At 42.2% G+C, this 20,373-nt stretch overlaps 1 protein-coding gene across 1 annotated transcript; it reads right to left on the bottom strand.

Moving 5' to 3' along the window:
* Positions 1-1,559: 1,559 nt before the first annotated feature.
* Positions 1,560-12,957, bottom strand: LOC116320372. Its single transcript, XM_031739967.2, has 4 exons — positions 12,603-12,957; positions 10,978-11,371; positions 5,525-5,730; positions 1,560-2,954 (listed from the first exon to the last, which is right to left on the bottom strand). Exons 1-4 carry the CDS (start codon positions 12,672-12,674, stop codon positions 2,859-2,861), a joined length of 768 nt encoding a protein of 255 aa, XP_031595827.1. The 5' UTR covers positions 12,675-12,957; the 3' UTR covers positions 1,560-2,858.
* Positions 12,958-20,373: the final 7,416 nt, after the last annotated feature.

Genomic DNA, 20,373 nt, shown 5'->3' with positions numbered 1-20,373 from the left:
CCTGTGAGCTAGAAGCTCAGGCTTTAGACTGCTCCGATGCTCAAGAGAATTTTATGTTTTTACTTTTAGCTCTGGAGCTCCTGGAGTTAAAATCACTTGTGTGAAACAGGTAATGAACTAAAGGCCTGAAGAAAGGTGTAGTATAAGACAAATGTAGATTATTTTAAACTGAATCATGCAAAGCTACTCTAGCAGAGTCAAAAAGTAAAAATGTGAAACTAGAAAACAGCATAGGACCTGAAGGACACATCATTCATCCCACTGTCCGGATAAAAACTTAGAAATTAAACTCCAAACACAGAAAAATATTTATTCTTATCTTTATTGTATAAAAACAAAAACAAAAAAGTACAAAATTCATGTAGAAATTTTACAATAGAAAAAAGTTGAAAACAGCAAATACAAACTGCATGTGACTGGCCGACCGACACTGAGCTTTGCTGGTAGGAAAGAGGCGAGCGCTAAACCAGGAGAAACATCAGCTGTGAGCTCTCAGAGTTCACCGGCAGCTCCGATGACGGCAAACACGGCTAAAAGCACTGCGAGCGAAAGGCCGGACAAATATAAATATACAGGCAGTGAATGAGAGTCTACGGAGCGAGCGGTTTAATCTCTGCTCAGCTCAGTGTCAGCTGAACTTCTACGGGCTGTGGTATCATTACGACTTTATACACAAAGGCTTTCAGAAGTCTTAAAAACAAGGCCCTGTGCCAAAAACGTAGAAAACGGCGTGGCTAAGGCCGAGTGAGAGCGGCGTTTCAAACAGGCTGAAAGGCCCCACGTTTCCTGAAATAAAATGAAAAATGATAAGTGGGCACTTTAATCCAAAGTACGTTACAGTACATCAATCTGCATTCTTGAGCATGTGTAGCACCAGCAGCACTACAGCTGTCAAATAAAAACAGAAATCACACGGTTTTGGAAATAAATTTACAAAGAAAAACCGCACTGACGATTCGGCGGCCGTTTGGTTCGGCCCAGTCGATTCAAGCTGCTAAACACTGAGTATTGCTATGAGCCTGCAACGCCTGATTTCTTCTTCTTTGTGCTTTAAAAGAGGCTAAAGGGAAACTTTTTGGTACCATTTCTTCCCCATCTCATTTCATATTCACAAATGTGGCTTTCACATGGTTCAGTAATGCTCCTCACATCTCATTTTTCACATTTGCTTCATGGCCAAAGACAGCAGAGAACAGAACGTGAGTGAGGCCGTTTGTAATGCTTTCTAACACAGTACCGCTGAGAGTGTTTCTGCATGAATGAGAGTGTTTTCACTGTGGGTGATTTCTAAACCAGTCTGTTTTTTTAACTGTTACAACTCAAGTAGCGCTTAAAGTAAAGTTTTTGATCAGGAATGTGTGAAAAAAATAACAATAACATAAAAAACCCAAACAAAAACCATGCTACAGCTAGGCTACTTTTCAAAATAAATTATGGTCTTAATATGAGTAATCGACTCCCCCCCTCCCCCTCTTAAACTACAATGAAAATAATCCCACAACCAAAGGGCTCACCTGACAAACATCATCGAATACTTTCCAACAATCATAAAGATCCAAATCATTTATTTCTCTTTTGCTGACGGAATATCTTCCCAAATCCACTGGATTTAATTTCAGACTTGCTCTACAGTTACAACATAAAAAAAACAAAACATCTTCCAACTCTCCACTAAGGTTCATCCAAACCTTTGGATTGGGATAAGTTTCATCTTCCAAAAGAATATTTACAGTTGATCAAGTAACTATGAACACTGTCAACACAGGCGGGCGAGCGAGTGAAGCTGGAACGTTTGAATCTAATGCGAATGCTCGAATCCAGTGACTGCAAACAAGCCACTCCAACATTAAGTGTGTTTTATTCAAACTGTTTGTGTGTGTGTGTGTGTGTGTGTGTGTGTGTGTGTGTGGGGCTGATTGTCCTGGTGTTGGAGATTAGACCTCAACAGAGCGCCAAGCAGAAAGGCACATTGTACACTGACATGAAGCAGATTGAGAAAAAGGTTCAGTCTGTGCTTCGCTCCGTAGCGGAATAACACCCGACTTTGTTTCGTTTTCTTTTTCCCTGCGATGCAACCACAGCGCCCAGTTTTCACAGTTTATAAGAAGAGGGACACAGGTTGCACGATAAAGACACAACGGCAACACGCACACATCAGACGAGGGTCAAATCGTGCCTTTGACAGTCCTCTAATGCTGAACGCCACAGCAGAGAAACACATTTTTTTTATATATTCAGAGGGAAGAGCTGGAGAGATGCAGTCTATTGAAACTGAAATGATTTTGCATCCTCCAGCTGATATTAAAATCAAAAGATTTCCCATCCTAATTTTAAATATCAGTGGCATTTCTGTATTTTAATCCTGGAAGACCATCAAAAATCCCAAACTCTGACAGTACAGGGTTAGAATTAGGGCTAAGGCTCAGAGGTTCACATACCTCATACACTTCTAGTGGCTTTAAACTTTTTCTAAGGACCTCACAGCTTCTGTTTGACCCACATCTTCCATGTGTGCACACACACATACACTCCGACTCACATGAGCTGAGTCACACCTGCTACATAAAGAGCTGAGCCCCGAGACATGACATGGAGAAAAAAATAATAATAATTTTACAAAATATACAGGTCAGTCCGTCAGCAGCGGTCCGTACCAGCAGACGGGCTGACGGACTGACTGACAGGCAGTCAGACGGACAGGCAGGGTCCAGTTTCCACAGGGAGCAGCCTGATCCAGCTGCCGCTTTCATCTTCCCAACGCCTCTTTTGTTCAACAGATGTTTTCAGTCGCACCTCCAGGTGTGAGTGACGATGAAGAGCAGCAGCCAGTCCAGGTTGTCTTGTTCGCTACAGCAAGTCTATGTGAGCCTGTAGAGAGTGCTGAGAGTCTGGGTGATGAAGCTGAGGAGTCCTCGGCAGACGTCTCTGAAGTCGTGCCAGTGAGGGCCGCCGTGCTGGAGGGAGAAAGAAAAGACCAAATGAAGTCCAAATAAAACTCAACAACATTTCATTATTCAACAACTGACCTTTTTAGATGCTAAAAATGCGCATGCATTGACAAAATGACCCCGAAACAGCTCATAGAAGAGACTTAATCACATGGCTGCAGCTTCATGCAAGTCAATGTTGTCTCCAGATGCCCTTGTTGACACATGGAGGAGCAGCAGCAACAACAAAGTGATTGAAACTATATAAATGATGTCAGCTGATCATTTATGAATTTTCAGAGATCAAATCATATCAGCTGCAAACATCTGCCTGGTTATTTAACCCCATTTTTAACTTCTTAAGTGGAAAGGTTAACTCAGGCTCAGTGGATGCTGCTCAGAGGTAGCCCCGTGGTGACATGGCAAGAACTGGTGACGCTGTAATCGCCTAATCTCACAAAGTCACCGTGTTATTGGATAAAAATGTCACATGGTAGAACATAAATATCTTACTCCTAGGAAGAGAAGTGACCAGAAAAGACACATACATCAACCCCACTGTGACAAAGAATAACATCTACTAAAGTAATAATCTCTTTTTTTAATTCTTGAATGGACAAAAAAATATATAGATGGATTTAGATGTTTCCATGTTGAGCTATGAAAGGTGCCTTTTCCTGCTTTTTAATTTGTTCATGTTTTTAAAATATTAATAAATATATGCTTCTGAAACAAGAAGTGACCAGAAAGAGATAATGGAGAGAAAGACTAATAATGAGGAGCGCTGAGCCCGAACACGAGGAAAACAAGAGTGTTTCTGTGTGGAGGACGATGAACCTCTGTGGCTGTGGTTGTGGTTACACCTCCCTATATGCTTCCTTTGCAACCTCCATCCCTCCTTCTTCCCTTTCCTCATTGCTTTTGTTTCAAAGTGCTCGTTCAGAAAAACTGACTAGATCATAAACAACACGCACAGTTTCCTCAGTTTTCCCCAGAGACTGAAGTATCTCTCTCAGTGTGAAGACAGAGCGGCAGACAGTTACACGAAAAGCAAACCCTGAAACCTGCTGCGCTTGTCTGCAAGGAGGGGTACGCGGGGAGGGAGGCGTGCGCCTACATCCTCATAAAGTGAGCAACTCATATCTGAGTGCGAGCCAGGAGGAGGTGACGTCATCTTTGTTTGTGTGCAAAAGGCGGGATGGTGAGGGAGCGAGAGGGGAGAGGAGGTCGGAGGGAGGAGGAGGGGAGGGGGGAGGTCACTGCCAACTCCTCACGCGATGTAGAGCACAGAGGCAGGGCGGGGCCGTAGAGGGAGCGAGATAAAGAAATAACAATCAAAAGAAACAGACAGTAAAGGGAGGAGAACGCTGTCATTCAGACAAAAGGAAGAAAAAAAAAGGATTAAAGAGCTCCACGTGTGACCTAATTTCTGAATGAAAGGAGAGAAAGAAGAACGAGCTAGACGATGCAAATTCTGGAGAAACCTCAGGACTGCTGCTACTGCAGGTCTTAGTTTCTTACCTGCAGCTGAAAAAAAACAAATACTACACACAAGGCCTTTATTGTGCTTTTATTCTTCATTTATAACTAACTTGGGGCTCTTATTGTGAAAATCTGACATAATTATGACCATTCCGAGCGTTTGATATCTACAAGGGACTTGTAATTTGAAAAATCCAGAAGAATTAAAGCATCCTAATAACTTCCCATACATAACTGAAGGCTTTTATTTTGAAAACGACAACAGTTTAACAAAATAATGGGTTTTATTTTGAAAATATGAAATGCCCGATCTTTCTGATTACTTTCTTCAACTAACAGTGGCGTTTATTTTGAAAAAACTGCATATTTTAAAGTATTTTTAAAGCATAGTGCACACATAAAGCAACTTTTTATGGTGCAGCTGTTGCCTAGGCTACCATCTAACGTATCTGCCACACCCTCATGTATCAACAGTATCCTTTGCTACAACGGCTTCCCTCGCCTCACTTGCCTCAAAAGGTGAGAAAAGTTTAACTAGGTTCTCGCAGCATTCATTATTTTACACCTGCTCTCTTGTAGTTGCTGAAACTCAGTCACTACAGAGTCTTTGGGCACCAGGTTGCTCTAAGTCACTTCCTGTGTGGATGCCCCTTCATGGCAAAAAATGTATTCAAACAACTAAGGGCTTTTACTTTTCTGACATGATCTGCTAACATCCAGCGACTAACTGTGGGTCCTTCCCTGCTGCCCAGATAGAAAACAGACAACTAATGAACAGGAGCAAACAATGAATAAAAGATGGAGATAGGAGCGCACACAGTTGTAATTGATCCACTCGCTCACACTCACAAATATCGATCTCTCTCCGCTCTCATGCACACGTGCAATTACTCATTGAACTCACATCCACTTATAAACCTGATAACAGTGAAAGAGAGGGGCAGGCGAAAGAATCGATGTAACTGCGCTGCTTTCAAGGACTAGAAAGCACTTCACACTTACGTCATCATCAACTCCACACTGAAAAAAAAATCCCTGCAGTCGCCAAAACAGCTCAGAGACTTTAGGGTTAAAGGTTAAAACTGAGCCCAGGTTTTTCCCGTCACCCTCCTTACCGCTCTACGGAGGAGCGTGACGTTCAGCTCATCTCCAATTGTCCTCAGCTGGTTCGCCACCCTCCTGATCTCCTGTTCCTGCACTGCTTCTCCCACAGGAGCTCTGCGGCGAGGCGAAGCCCAGGATGGCCGCTCATTTCGGGGCAACATGTTAGACTGAGGTCGCAGACGGCTGGAGGGCTGCTGGAGCTCCCGTCTGCTCGAGTCTGCAGAAGAAGAGAAAACTGCATATAAGAATTTCTTTTTACCTTCCTCATGAACTCCATCTGCCTCTCAAGTGAAAATAAATGTTCACGTGTGAACGGCCAGAAGCTCCTGCAGAGTTTCTGGTTATCATCAATTGATTGTCAACAAGCAGCATACATTAATGGCCTCCTTGTGCAGACAGGTTAAGTCAGAGGGGATGCGTGCCCACACAGTAACAGACACTGAACTCCTCCACAGAGGAAAACCGGATTAAAAGTTACATGCAGGGGAATCATAATAATTTAAATGTTATGCATTTCAGTAGGAAAAGAGACAGAGGAGGTGGATTTTCTTGACCTCTGAGAGTAAATCAGGCTAAAAATAGACGTTTAGTTTTCTCACACAGGCCGACAAACACACAAATTTCTTAAGGAGGAGGCTGATGGGGTGACTTATCTTCCTCTTCATGGAACTTGGGAGAGTAATCTCTTAATCTGCTTAATAAGTCTGGCATAGAGAGCTTTTCTGTGTTTGTTGTGTTTACAGAATGATTTTTGTTTTGTTTTCTTGGATAAGCAGATACCTGAGCCTCCAGTCTGATTCCTCTGCCGTGACAATCCAACCTAAATCAGACCTGAATCTGTTTGAGATATTATGACTTTAAGAAAACTCTTTTCATTTACATATCTGTACTTACTTTGCGTATTTTGGTTTAAGTGTTTCTTAAATCCTTTTTCATAGTGTGGGAAAGCATCATAACAGGACAAATACTTTAACTGTCTCAGTCTTTTAATTTTGATGCCAATGAACTAATTAAAAGTTAATCAGCTGCTGGCTTTTTTGGATTTTAGATTTTGGCCTCTTTGATTTTAATAACTTGTCTCTGAAAGCTGAACAGATGCCCTCTCTGACCTCTCTACGGTACACCTTTGGTTCCCTGGCTTGTTTTGTACTTCGTCCAATCACACGGTTTCTTTGAAACGACCCCTGTCTCCGGCACAACGCCGAGCGCCCGTGGTGCCCCCGGCAACCGCAGCATCCACTTTGCTAGGAGGATTATAACTTATCCTTTAAAGATGCAGGTGACTAGACAGAGAGAGACGGAGTGAGACGGCGAGAGAGAGAGAGAGGAAGAGAGAAAAGAGAGAGCGGCGGAGAGAAAGAAAAAAAAAAACACAAACAGGAAAACCCTGGCTTGTTGCCAAGGTAACTCTGAGGCAGCGCTCCTGGAGACATCTGCGTGTGATTGGAAGACAGCGCAGAGGGCCGAGCTGCGATAGGGTGACCTAGAGGAAAGGGGGCGGGTTTCTAGATGAACCTGTCCATCTGATAGGCCGACGGGGTGACAAGGTGACAGAGAGACCCCATTGACCAGTTAAATGTGGGAGCCACTAGAGACAGAAGGGGTGGGTGAGGTGAGGAGGGGGTGGCATTAAAAACCTCAGACTAAACCTAAAGATACACTGACGGGGGAGGCAGGAAGCTTAATGGTGAGCTGGATAACGCTACTTACTTTAGTTCTGTTATTAATGTTTCACTAATATCTATAAACTTGGGATGCAACAAGCCTCCAAAACCATCTTTAAACAGTACAGCTCTCATCAGGCTAATATGGCCATAACGTTATGGGAGGATGTCCCGTGACACGATACTGTAGACTTCTGTAATGCAATGTCTTTTATAACACCCGTATAAGAAACAGATACCTGCAGATGAACCGAAACAGAGAAGAGCAAAACAGGGAACATACTGGCTGGCTATCTAGTTTATTCAATTTCCGCTGACTGCGCTAGAAGCTCTGAAACATTGTTCCCTTAACAAATACACAACCTAAGCAAATGCGGTGCACATGAGCCCGCGAATGACGTGACCGCAAAGGAGCGCATTGTACGACAAAGTAAACTATCTCATCTTGATGACAGGCTGCGAGCTTTGGAGCAATTAACTAATGAGTAAACCATTTTAAGACTCGCGGCCACAAACTTTCCTAGACATCACCTGAAAGCATAAAAATCTGACACATTATTGGTCTTTAACCTGTCAGCTTCCTGGTAAAAGATAAAGAAAAAACATTTGTGTAATGTTTGATTGCGGCGATGTGTGAATAGCACCTATTCAGTAGGGGTGCAACAACACATGTATCTGTATTGAACCGTTCGATACAGTGCTTTCAGTTCGGTACCCATATGTATTGAACGATATAAAATTTTTAATTTATTTGATCAACTTTTCTTCTGACGATGCCGTCTGTGTTGAGGGCTCACTGGATCTGCGTTCGATTACTCCGCCTAGGCTGCATTGTCGAGCGCAGATCCACTGAGCGCCACCCATATGCATTCACTCAAGTTTGCATGGCAACTGCCTCAACGCTACCCGAAATTGAACCTCATACACCGTCATTCAGATCTGGCGTTTGGAACTATTTTGGTTTTCATGTGAAGTATGACCCTACTTAAGCTCGTCGTGGACAAAAGTACAACAGTATGTCGGATGTGCCACGCAATGCTCAATTACATCGGTCGGAACACAGCGAATATGACTGCACACATACGCTGACATCACACTAGTGCAAAGACAAGTGGAAGCAGACAAAAACGACAACAAGCACGCATGCTACAAACTTTAGCCGAGTCATTTAGACAGCCGTTAGATTCTAAGAGGGCAAAAGAGATAGACAGGGCAATTGCTACTTTTATTGCTGTCGACAAAATAGCTTTTATTTTGGAAGGAGCCATTTCTCTGTAATAAACTCTCTTTTCCACAGTGATTTCTTCATCAGATACATTTATTTTTTTAATTATTTTGTTGTTTCAGCAACATTTAATTTAAAAACTGTGCTTTTGAGTTAAAAGAAATATTTATAAATTTAATAACTTAAAAAAGGCATGAACATTTTTTGTATCGAAAAAATATTGAACCGTGACACCAAAGTATCGAAACGAACTGAATCGTGAATTTTGTGTATCGTTGCACCCCTAAACCACACGGAGTACTTCCTGCAGCGACAGACCATTTGAAGCAGACTACTTCCTGCTGTAAAGCGTCCTGAACTGATCCTCCAGGAATCATCCAATGTCCATGTGTGAAAACAGTCTGACCCTCTGGTTTATTAAATAATTGGCTGACTGATGATGGCTCAATAATTATTACAGCTTTACGACTAATCGATTAACTCGGTTTCTGTGCAGATAGCTGAATAATCAACTTACCCACTCACTGAATAACAAATCCACTTGCCCATTAACTGGCTTAGTGATTGACTCATAAGCCTGCTTAGCAAACTTTTAATCTGATAAACCGACTTTTGTAAAGCGGTTTTTTAAAATAATAATAATAAAAAAAACCTAACTGAATAAATCCCTGCAGTTTTGACTCTTTGGCCTCATTTCCTGCTGGGGACACACTGACAGGCTGACCTGACTGTGCTGCCGGGCTGAGCCTCTCATGAAGAGGAAACTGCAGATTGTTTCTTTATTGCAGGCGGGGACATGTCTCAACATGCCTGCATGCACAGCTGAACTACAGCTGAGAGAGGAGGTGGAGGAGGAGGATGGTAAGATATTTGTTTACATTGCTACAGCTCTGTCACAACAGCGTGGCCCAGAGCCAGAGTTAAACCTGCTGAGCCACTTCTGCAGCCTCACCTGAATTCACCTTTCTGATAAATTTTCCTCCAGGATACAGACTCTTGGGCTTACTTCACCTGATTCCTGAATCGCCCGGAGAGGTGATTTTCTTTCTGAAGCGGAGGGCTGAATGTCTCCGGCAGACTTAAACAACCTCAGGCACAAATCAACATCTTATCACAGACACCTTATTCAGAGTGACAGCAGCACAATGAGCTTTCAGAGCTCTTTTTACTAATATTACAAAGTGGCAGCGACTCTAATGTCCCCTGAAATGAATCTGGCCTCGCCCCATAAACTCTGAGCAGTTTGAGGCATTTGTGGCACCTTGGGCAGCTTCTTGAAAGATCAGCATAAAGGCCGGCTGGCCTCAAGGTCACTCTACTAAAGAGGGACCACATGTTGATCCCTGCGACAGCTGGACCACATCTCATCTCTACCCTCCACCTGTCCCCACTCATCAGCGCTGCCCAAACAAACTCCTGTCAAGTAAATAAAGCCACAGCTCCAGTAAACACATAACCAACCGATACTCTCCTGCTAACTGATAACGCTGGTGTTTATTTAAGGGTGGGGGTCTGGAAGGCAAACACTTGTGTGTGGTTGTGGCTGAGTCACATCTGATCCCAACCACTACGGCTTGTTGTGTATATGTGCAGCTTCTTTCCTGCTGCAGTGGCTTTAAAATCAGATTTGCTGAGGCTCACCTGACCAGCCGAGACAAACTGAGACAGATTCTGACATTTTGATTTGGTACACTTTAAAAAACTCTAAGACAGAGACTTTTTCTTTTCTGGAATATGTTTAAAAACTACCTCAAATTAAGAGAAATAACGCTTCAATTAAAGCTGCAAGCTGCAATAAGATAGGTGTGGTTCTGTTGCTGCTAGATGGCGCTAAGTGCTGGTATGCAGAGGTTTTCAGGTCCGGACTCTTATCGCACATGAGAACCTGGTGCCAGACTGGACGGTTTATATGTGAATTCATACAACACAAAGTGATCAAAATTCACCAAAGTGCCACCGATACACCCTTCAACAAAAACTTGAAAAGTTCATAATTTAGCATCCCTAAAGTCTAAAGGCAGACTGAACACATATGATGACGAGCCGTCTAAATCACTAGAAGGAGACGTTTGTTAAAGTAGAAAAAAAAGAGTCCCAAAATTGCATATTCAATTCAAAATGGCAGACTTTTTGTTGGTTCATAAAAATAAACGGCACCTTTTAGGGGTGAGACCCTAATGAAAACTGGGAAAAACCTGCATCTTAAAAGGATTTATCAGGGAATGGATTGATCTGCATAAGTGTACTGCATAAGACAACGTTTAGCTTCCCTTTATACTTGTATTCACGTAGAAATAAAAGAGTTCACATGCAGGTGAAATGTATTTGTGCTATATCCCTGTCAGAATGTGCCCCACATCGCCTCACACAAGCATACTATGCCCCACATTTACTCTGTTGGAATCACCCTGGCTGTGGCTGAAAGGGTTAATGATTAACACCGCACTTGGGCTTGGTGCTACATTGACCTTCTTTTCTGCCTCCCTGTCAAAACAAGTAGAACTACCCCACGTAGTTTTAATATTACACCACGCTACAACTCACTGTGTGCAAAACTGTAAATATTAAATATTACCTGAACGTTCTCCTGAGATGTCACCGGGTGCAGGTGCACCTCTGCACCTCAAATCCCTCCGGTCGGGAGGCGATGCTGCAGGTAACTGCTGGTGAACTCGGGGGTCGTCGTGGTCGTCTGGGTGGGAGTACGACAGCGGGTACGACACATAGAGAGCCTGCATGGGCTGCAGGTGATGGTGGTGATGGTGATAGTGGTGGATGTGTATGGCACCAGAGCTGGTCCCGGAGGAGGAGGGGGTGGTGGTCGTACTATTGAGCATCCCAGGCCAGGTGTGGAGGGGGCAAGGCAGCTCCACTCGGCAGGTGTTGTGACATGGAACAGAGGAGTTTCCTCCAGCAGGGGTTTCTCCAGCGCTCTGTATGGTCTGTGCTCTGGCCATGTCAGTTGTAGCCTAATTAAGGAAGACAGAGGTTTTAAAATTTTGTGTTAATTTTCAATTCAGTTGTGTTTTTACAGTTTAAAGTTTTAGTTCTGTTTTTATTGGTTTCAGTGTTGGTTTTGGTTTTTGTTATGGCTGTCATTCATCACAAACTATAACACATATCCCAGTCTCCATAAACATAGGCACCAAAGCTTAAAGACTCAAAATTAAGACCTCTCCTATATTTTTTTTTAAAAATTATTTTGCCCATTTTTATAAATATACAAAATTATTTTAATTTTCATTGTTTTTAAAGGTGTAGATTTTCTTTTCATCGACACCAATATTATTTAGGCTTAGTTTTTTTTTTTTGTTTAGTTTTAATTTTACCAAAAATAATATTGGCAAATAATATGTGCAAATATACAAGACTGTGTAAATTAATTCTTAATAACAACTAAAAATACGTCAGACAATAATCATTTTAGTTTTTTGAGCGCACAGAGTCAGCTGGACGGTGTAAAAACAAGTAAACTGAAGATTAAAAAATAAAATTAAAAAAACATCTATTTTTAGCGCCTCTGATTTTTCCTCCTGTATATTCTGCTGTAGGCCGCTAGGAGGCACCAGCTGCTCCGTTTTCGGAGCACGAGACCTGTGTTTGTAAACAAATCCGTGCCGCCCGTGCACGAGGCAGCGTGCTCGCGAACTCACACAGCAAAGAACAGGGACGCGCGCGCTGATTTAACGGCGGAACACTTCGACGTTCGCTGTCACCGAGCAGAAAGCGGCGCACGAACAAATTTCAACAAAACCGTTTATTTAATATTTTGTCGCCACAAATGCATCCAATGTCGTTCACTTCCGGACACAGAGTCAACACTGATCATTTAAAAATAAAATCCACGAGAGGCCAAAAACACAGAAACAAAAAAACAGCGCTGACTTTACGAACTTGTCCGCACTGCCGCGAAACAAAATTAGCTTACATTTATGTTTTTACCGCCACGCTGTTAGCTTTTCGTCCTCTGACATGTCGGGGCTTGTCTCTGTCAGAGCAACGCGAACATCAGCTCACTGCACAAGAAAATAAACTCTGTGTAAAAATACACTGTTTGAGTATAAAATCTAAGAGGAGCTGGAAGTAAACGGGCTCGTTCAGCTGAAGTCTAAAGCGCACTCCTGATCCCCACAGCTGGGCAGATGATGCAACTTTGCGCTGCCAACTTCTGCAGAGAGAAATCCGGCGTGAAGCGCTTACTTGGTGGAGGTTTTCTGAAGATCCGCGGCGAGTCTGTCTGCAGGTCTGAACCTGACGGTAACAGGTGGCCATAAGATGGAATAAAAGCTGCCGAAAGAAGCCGTGGATGCGCCGGGGAGAAGGCTCCGGAGATGTTTAAAGTCCGCCCGGAGGAAGCCGTGTCACTCCATCACAGGTGTCCCGCTGTGAATGGCGTCGGTGAATTTTTTTTTATCTGTTTTTGTCTCGGGTTACGTCATCAAAACAATAATATTGATGCCGATGAGGTGAAGCGGGCAGGTAGCGGGACTATGTTCTGCCTGGCTTGCTGTCTGTCCGGGTTTTCAGTCTGTGCTGGTCCGTCTCGGCTTTTAAACCCCGATCGGTCAAACATCCGGTCTAGCCTTTCACAATAAAACCCAGAGCCTTCAATAAATAAATCTTTCTCTTTCGGCTTCTCCTTTCAGGGGGCTTACCTCCATCTCTGCATGTCCTCCTTCACTTCATCTTCAACATCTTTTGTCCAATATATCCACCATCCCTCCTCTGCAATTGTCTAAACCATCTCAGACACACAATATATCTGCTTTCCTTTTCCCAATCATAGTCTCTACATTCAATATTCCCCTCTCAACTGTATAGTCCCAATCACCCCCTCCAAACACACACCTTCCCTCTTAGACACTGGTGTAAAATCACCAGTCAAATCTAATAGAAAACCCCTATGGAAGCCCGTTTCCGCCACTAAAAAAAAAAAAAAAAAAAAAAACGATACTTAACTCGAAATGTCGAGTTATCTTTCTCGAAATTTCGACTTATTTTCTCGAAATTTCGACTTAGTTTCTCAAAATTTCGAGAAAAATTTTGAAGTCGAAATTTCGAGAAAGATAACTCGACATTTCGAGTTAAGTATCTTTTTTTTTTTTTTAGTGGCGGAAACGGGCTTCCATACCTATCCAATGATTTGTGCTTAATTTACCTTTTGCGTTTGTATTGTTCTTGCTTTAGCTTTTATTTTGATGGGTTTGTCTGACTTCCGGTCCCTCCCTCTCTCTCCACCTCCACAACAAGTGCAGACATGCTCCTTGACAGGATGCTGCTGTCTTTTACTCCACCGCTGTCCCCTCTGCTTGCCTTCTCTCTCTCTTTCACATTTTCTTTATATTTGACATTTTATCAAAACTTTTAAATCCTCTTCAGCACGTCTCCATGTTTGTTTTTTTTAACTCACACATCAAACACTCCTTCATATTTAACAGTTAATGCCCTTCTTGTGCTCTGTTTTTCCTCTCTTCCCCCCTTGTCTTTAACTTTTTTCATGCCACAGCCCCACACAGCGATCAACAAAACACCCCCCACCTACACACACCTCCTTTCCCTCACAACCCCCCAGCTCGTTTCCCTCTAATTTCCTTCTCTTTTTCAGATGCATCCTCAGCAGCTGTAAACAAACACGCTGTCTTCCTGTTTGGAGTGGAGCTGAGTCAGCCTTTAGCATACAGTAGTGCAGCTAACAACACATTCATTGCATAATCAGTGTGTGTGTGACCAAGACATTAGTGCTTCTGACTGTGGTGAGTTCAGGCTGCATGTGATTCATGCAAAAAAGAATGAACATATCTTCCGCACTAAGGTCACAACCCTGGGAATTCTGTTTGTTGCATGGGTTATCTGGCAGACTAATCCGAGTTTAGATCCAGGAACGTCACTGGTGTACCTGTGGCTTTGTTCTGACTCAGCTCAACACCGTCAGCAATAAATTCCACCTTATCCAGATCTGGATCTGTCTTTGAAATGCAAAGCGAGTGTGTTGAAAGCTTCTCTAAAAGTCATTTTGATGGCATTCATCATGATATTCCTGCAGCTAAATACTAGAAATCATAACCCTGTATTCTTGTGTTTCTCATACCCACAGTGCATCCTTTATCTTGACACATGTCTCAAGTGTTTTAATGTTGTTAATTATAGTTTTCTACAAAATCAGCAAAAAAAATAATTGACATCACTTTTCCTCGAAATCTTTCTGCCATACTTGGCTGGTTTATAAGGGATGTGTTGCCTGAAGCTGCACCTGCTTCTGAAAGCTACCAACTGTTCATCCACAGAGAGATCAGTAGGAGGGAGAGAGAGAGAGGGGGAGTATTTTGCTAAACGGGCTCCAAACATGGTCTAAAAATCCCTGGAAACAGCAAGTTTGTCTGTGGCCTGCCTGTGTGCGCCGGTTACTCGTGTGTTAAACCTGCATGTACTTCAGGATATCTCTAAATCTGCTGTGTGAGCCATGGCTCGCTGCAGAACATTGACAGCGTACAGAGATTAGAAGTGGAAACTTACAATGTCCCCTATCCTCGTGGCACAAATAGGCCAATTCCTATAAAAAAATGATGAAAAGCTGAAGGAGAATTAGACTGAAACATTCTTCTGAATATTAACACAACTGAAGGTTCACAGTTAAAGGTTATTATTCTTTTACTACCACATAGTTACCCGAGCTAAACCCTCCACCTCACAGCGATGCTCATATTTAACGTATTGACAGAAACCTGCAGTAAAGTTTAAAGTCACAACAACAACTCAGCTGTGCAAGCTTTTGTCCCCCTGCGCTTGAGAGCCCTGCATAACATTAGCATCCTAAATGACACCAGAAACTCCGTCATCTCGACCCCTGACCCTCAGATCATTGTTTTCTGGATGCACCCCTCAGCTGCAGGGCATGTGAGAGGGGGGGGGCTGCTCAGCCGAGCAGCGGGGCTGGATGTTGTTTAACTGGCTGGAAGTGGCAGCTTGAGTGAGGAACACTCTCCACCTCTTCCAGCAGCAGATTGCTGCACATGCCTTTGTTTTGGTGCAGGGGGTGGGTCTCCTGTCAGGTACATGCCCGGGCGAACACCCTCTGCCAGCTTTGACACGGGCAGACTTTGGATGACATGTGGTCAACAGTTAGCTTGTAGGGGCGAGATAATGAATGCTAATCTGAGTCGAGACCATCAGGCTGCGTCTGTTACTGGTTTGATTATGAATGCGATGAATTATTTTAAATATAATCAACTTTCTAATATTTTTCAGAAGAGTCTGAAATAACTCGATTATTACTGAAGGACAATTTCCTTCAGCTTTGTCTCCCTCTTTGTTCTTCTTCTGTCGTCCTCGACCTTTCTTCTCAGGAGCAGCACATTCACCCTGCAGCTCAGATGCACTTCTGCTTTCACCCATGCTAATTTTGTAGGAGTTTTACTGTCACACTCATACCTTGATCACAAACATAGTTAAGGGTTATGAGGGGGGGCTGAGGCCTGGATCACATTCAGGTAAACAGATGTTGTTTACAGACTTTCCATGTAGAAATTTATACAGTTCATTGTTTTTATTCTGAAACCTCCTCCGTGCTGTTCCCTGTCTAAGAATCAGGATTTTTATATTTAAACACTGTTTGTTGTACACCTAGTGCATCTGAAAGCTGTGAACACAGCAGAAACACACCTGTGTGGTTACTTCTCAAGGCAGTGTGATAAGCTGATTAGACTGAGTAAATCTAATCGAAATAAATGTATTTAAACATCCAGAAGTTTGCACTTGTGTTTGTTCATGAATGCAAGTCTAATGTTTCCTCTTTTGTGGTCTCTACCAACTCCTGAGGATGGTATTAGGCTCTCGCTGCTAAATGTTGTTGGTCTTTCTGTATAAGCAGGTCAACTAATATACTGCACTATTGTACTTTTAATGGAATAACAGCCTCTCACTGCACAGTATCCTCTGAGGTACTGCTGTTGCGTCCTTGACAGGGGGCTTGTGTCTTACATAAACTAGACTTGAGGCTCTGGTAAAGATTTTGTACCTTAATGCAGCAGCATTTTATTTTTATTCATTTATATATATTTGAAACACATCTGCACATGTACAGGAAGAAAAACATCAGGTTTAAACTTAAATTCGTACGTGCTGTGAGGTGATTTTGCTAACCTGTGCAGTTAAAAACCTTTCTGTCTTTTTCTCCTGATATCAAACCTTAAATTATAGAAGAAACAGTGCAAGCATGTTCCTTTAACAGCTCAGAAACAAAGACATACCTTTATGTTCCTTGGAAGGTTCACATAGTCACACTGAGGCTGAATAATTAGTCCCAGAAGGTTTGTGGAGATTATACCAGCTGGAAAATAGACTTTTACGACATTCCTGTTTCTAAAAGTGCACAGATGCTTTTTAGACCCCTTCCTGCTTGAAGCTGCCTACTTTCTCCAAACATGAGGATGTTAGAGCAGTTAGAATAAAGGAAGTTGGAGGCAAGTTGAAGGATAATGCTCTTTACATTATCTGAGTCTTTATTGCCAGACCCTTGACTAATACGTGACCTTTCTGATTCATAAAATACTTGTAGGCTGGTTATAATATTGAGATTCCTGCAGCAGGAGAACAAGTGCAAACTGCACGGTTCAGACCCAATGCAGGGCTCCCCAAACACCTGCTGATGCCACCTGTGATCGAGTCACCTGCCAGGTTTTTGGTTCCAAACTGCATCACCAACCTTGTTTTCTGTCCTGCAAAGCATGTCTCTGTGTTGGAGGTGTTATTTGCTGTAACCCGAGGGCAGTGGTGCAACAGAAAGACGATATGACGGCACCAGATCAGGTGTACGCACACACACTCTCTTCGCTCTCTCTGACAGGTAATCTATACCTCTGTAGCTGTGATAAGAATGTAAATGAGCTCTATCACCTCAAGTCTCATCTCGTTCTTCAGTCTAACTGAAAACCTCAGCTGCTGTTTCATAAGGTGGCTGAATTTGGTAAAGTTTCATCTAAGGGTTATGCAGCTGATTGATCCGACCTCAAAGTTAAGAGTTTAGCTTAAATGTGATTATTTTGTTATGTAAGTGCCAAATGTAAATGTGCTTTGTGTTTTAAATTTTAATCAAGAAAACCTTTTTTTTAAAGTTTACCTTTCACCTGGATGCTTTTCAAATTTCATGTAAAACACTTTGCTTTGTTGAACTGAGCTGAACAAACAAATCTGCTTCTTTTTCATTGGTTGCACGTTTGTTAGGAGACATGATGAGAGCCTTCAGACAGGTCAGAGGAATCCCCATTGTGTGTGTGTGTGTGTGTGTGTGTGTGTGTGTGTGTGTGTGTGCGCGCGCGTGTGTAGCTGCTGTTTGTCCTGCAGTAACCAAAGCAGAAGGCCTCAGCTTTTGTCCCCACAGCTGAAAGCTGAGCCACTGTTTGGGTTGTTACAATGACATCATCGTTTTAACCCTCACCCCCTCCGCCCTTCATCCCATGCCTCCTCCTCTTCTTTCCTGCATCCAGGGCTGAGTTTGCACTCGGACACAACGTTCACAGAAAGGAGACGTGTTTGTAAAATGTAAAAAGACTCAATAGCGATCTTAGAAATCACAATTATAAGTAAAAGGACTATTTAGATTTAACAGAGAAAGAATCATGTGACTGACACTTATTATTCTGACTGCTTACTGTTAATAAAGTTCATCCTGTAGGCAGCAGGAAGTCCGATTTAAATGTTTTGGCAATAGTAATTGTTATGGTATGTTTCTGTCACCCTGTTATTGACATCAGCCACAGAAAAGGTCAGGAAATCACCGCCAGCATCAGGGAAAGCCAGTCTGGGTATAGTCATACTCACATTCATCACAAAAATGCACAAAATTTGATGGAAATTCATCCAAAGAGTCAGAAACACGGCCCGTCATCCATATATACCCAGCCATACCAACACATGAAGCAGGGATTAAACTCTCTGAGGTCATCCTTTCTTTCCTGATCTGCACTTCTTTCAGCTTATTTACTTTACTTTTCCTTAGTCATCCTTCAACCCTTCCTATGTTTTCATTACCTCTGAGTTTGGGTGACCAGATGGCAACAAACTAATGTACTTGAACTTCAAGTGTTTCTTAACACAGCATGAATGGAGAGAGCCAAATGTAGGAGAAAAGCAGACAGGAAGAGTAAAAAAGTATTGAGTTTTTAATTTGAGACAGACAACCATTAACACTCACATTCACACCTATGGGTAATTTAGAATCCCTGGTTAGCCAAAAAAAAAATCAAAAAAATCAAAACATCATTACATCCATCTACTTCCTGGCTTTATCCAGTCTAAGCACATGCGCCCAGACCTCCCTCTCCACATCCTCCAGTTTATTTATGGGAACACGGAGATGTTCCCAGGCCAGCCCGAAGATCTCCAGCATGTCCTGGGTCTCCCCTGGGCCTCCTCCTCGGGACATTCAAACTTAAAATACTAAAAACAGCCATGAACATCAAACATAAAGCGTGGCTCAAATACTTTAACTAAGGAATTGAGAATAAACTCCAAACCCTGAGACCAAATGTCAGGACTAGCACATTTCTATATTATTCTTCTTTTCTACTCCACTGTATTTTGAATGCAAATACTGCACTTTCTCCTCTTTATATTTTAACGCTGTAATGCTTGAACCATGAAATAATTGCCAGAATTTTTTTTTAAGCTGAAGTGTTTATTGAACCTTCTGACAACTCTAAAATCGAAATATTAAATTAATAATTATTAAATATTTAATTAAATATAAATATGGATATATGTAAACATTTTTGCTACATCTAGCTTTTTTCTTGCAATTTATTGCTTAAACATTTATCGCACGTACGTACGTATGTATTTATTTATTTCAAAATAAATAAATACATACTGTATTTTCCGCACTATAAGGCACGCTTAAAATCCTTTAATTTTCTCAAAAATCGTCAGTGCGCCTTATAATCCGGTGCTCCTTATGTATGAATTCTGGTTGTGCTTACTGACCTCGACCCGATTTTATGTGGTACACAGCGCTCAAAAATCTGTCAAAAAATGTTTTAGTATGGCTTTGATAAGCTACGAAGCCACTGCTTGATGGATTGCCATAGTCAGGAGCTTCGCAGGGTAATCTGGGTCCAAAACTCCGTCCCCTTCAGGTCCCAAAGTCAAACGAACAGTGCGGCACACTGAGAGTTAAAAACTGTCTAAATTCTTTCATCTTTAATAAAATGATCAGCGTTGCTGCTTTACCAGGTGTAACAATTATGTTTAACATCCAGGCATCCATGAGAAACAGAATTTATTAAATTTAACTGTCGGGAGTTAGAAGTTAGCAGGACGTTAGCTCGCTAGTTTTGCTAGTTACCTAAACATGATATACCATATTCCAACTGAGAGATTTCTTAAAAAAAATAAAACGTACAGCTCTGCTATCACTTCCAACATAAATGAAGACAGAAAACTAAACAGCAGGGATGTTTGTAGGGTTACTGAAGTTGGACTAGCTGGTATATAATGATGTGCTACGTGATCACTAGCGACACAGCTATGTTAGCATAACATAAAGCATAACACAGTGAAGCTGGAGGATGAATGCTAACTTTTTTCCACTCGATGAAAGTTAACATGAGGGTTCCCGATGTTTTTTGACAAATGCAATCGCATGGCAGGATGCTGTAAACGGACCAAACTTCAGTCAGGAGAACAACTGAGATAATCTATCCACAATACGAGGTTAGTCATTAATATGTTGCAACAACATGGAAACAGAGCAGCTGTGAGAGAATTCAACATTAATGAATCAATGGTACGGAAGCGGAGGAAGCAAGAAGAATGAGTTGAGTAAAGTTTGACTTATCTGACTGTTTTGTTTCACTTAATGCGCCTTATAATCCGGTGCACCTTATGGTCCGAAAAATACTGTAAATGAAAAATAAAAATCACACTGATGATGCAGAGGGCTCCAAAACCCACAAAAACTCACATATCAAATATGATA

The sequence above is a fragment of the Oreochromis aureus genome, linkage group 14, assembly GCF_013358895.1.
Source record: "Oreochromis aureus strain Israel breed Guangdong linkage group 14, ZZ_aureus, whole genome shotgun sequence".
NCBI classification, from domain to species: Eukaryota; Metazoa; Chordata; class Actinopteri; order Cichliformes; family Cichlidae; genus Oreochromis; species Oreochromis aureus.
Note: the sequence above shows the minus strand (reverse complement) of the source record. Positions and strands in the feature narration are given on the sequence as shown.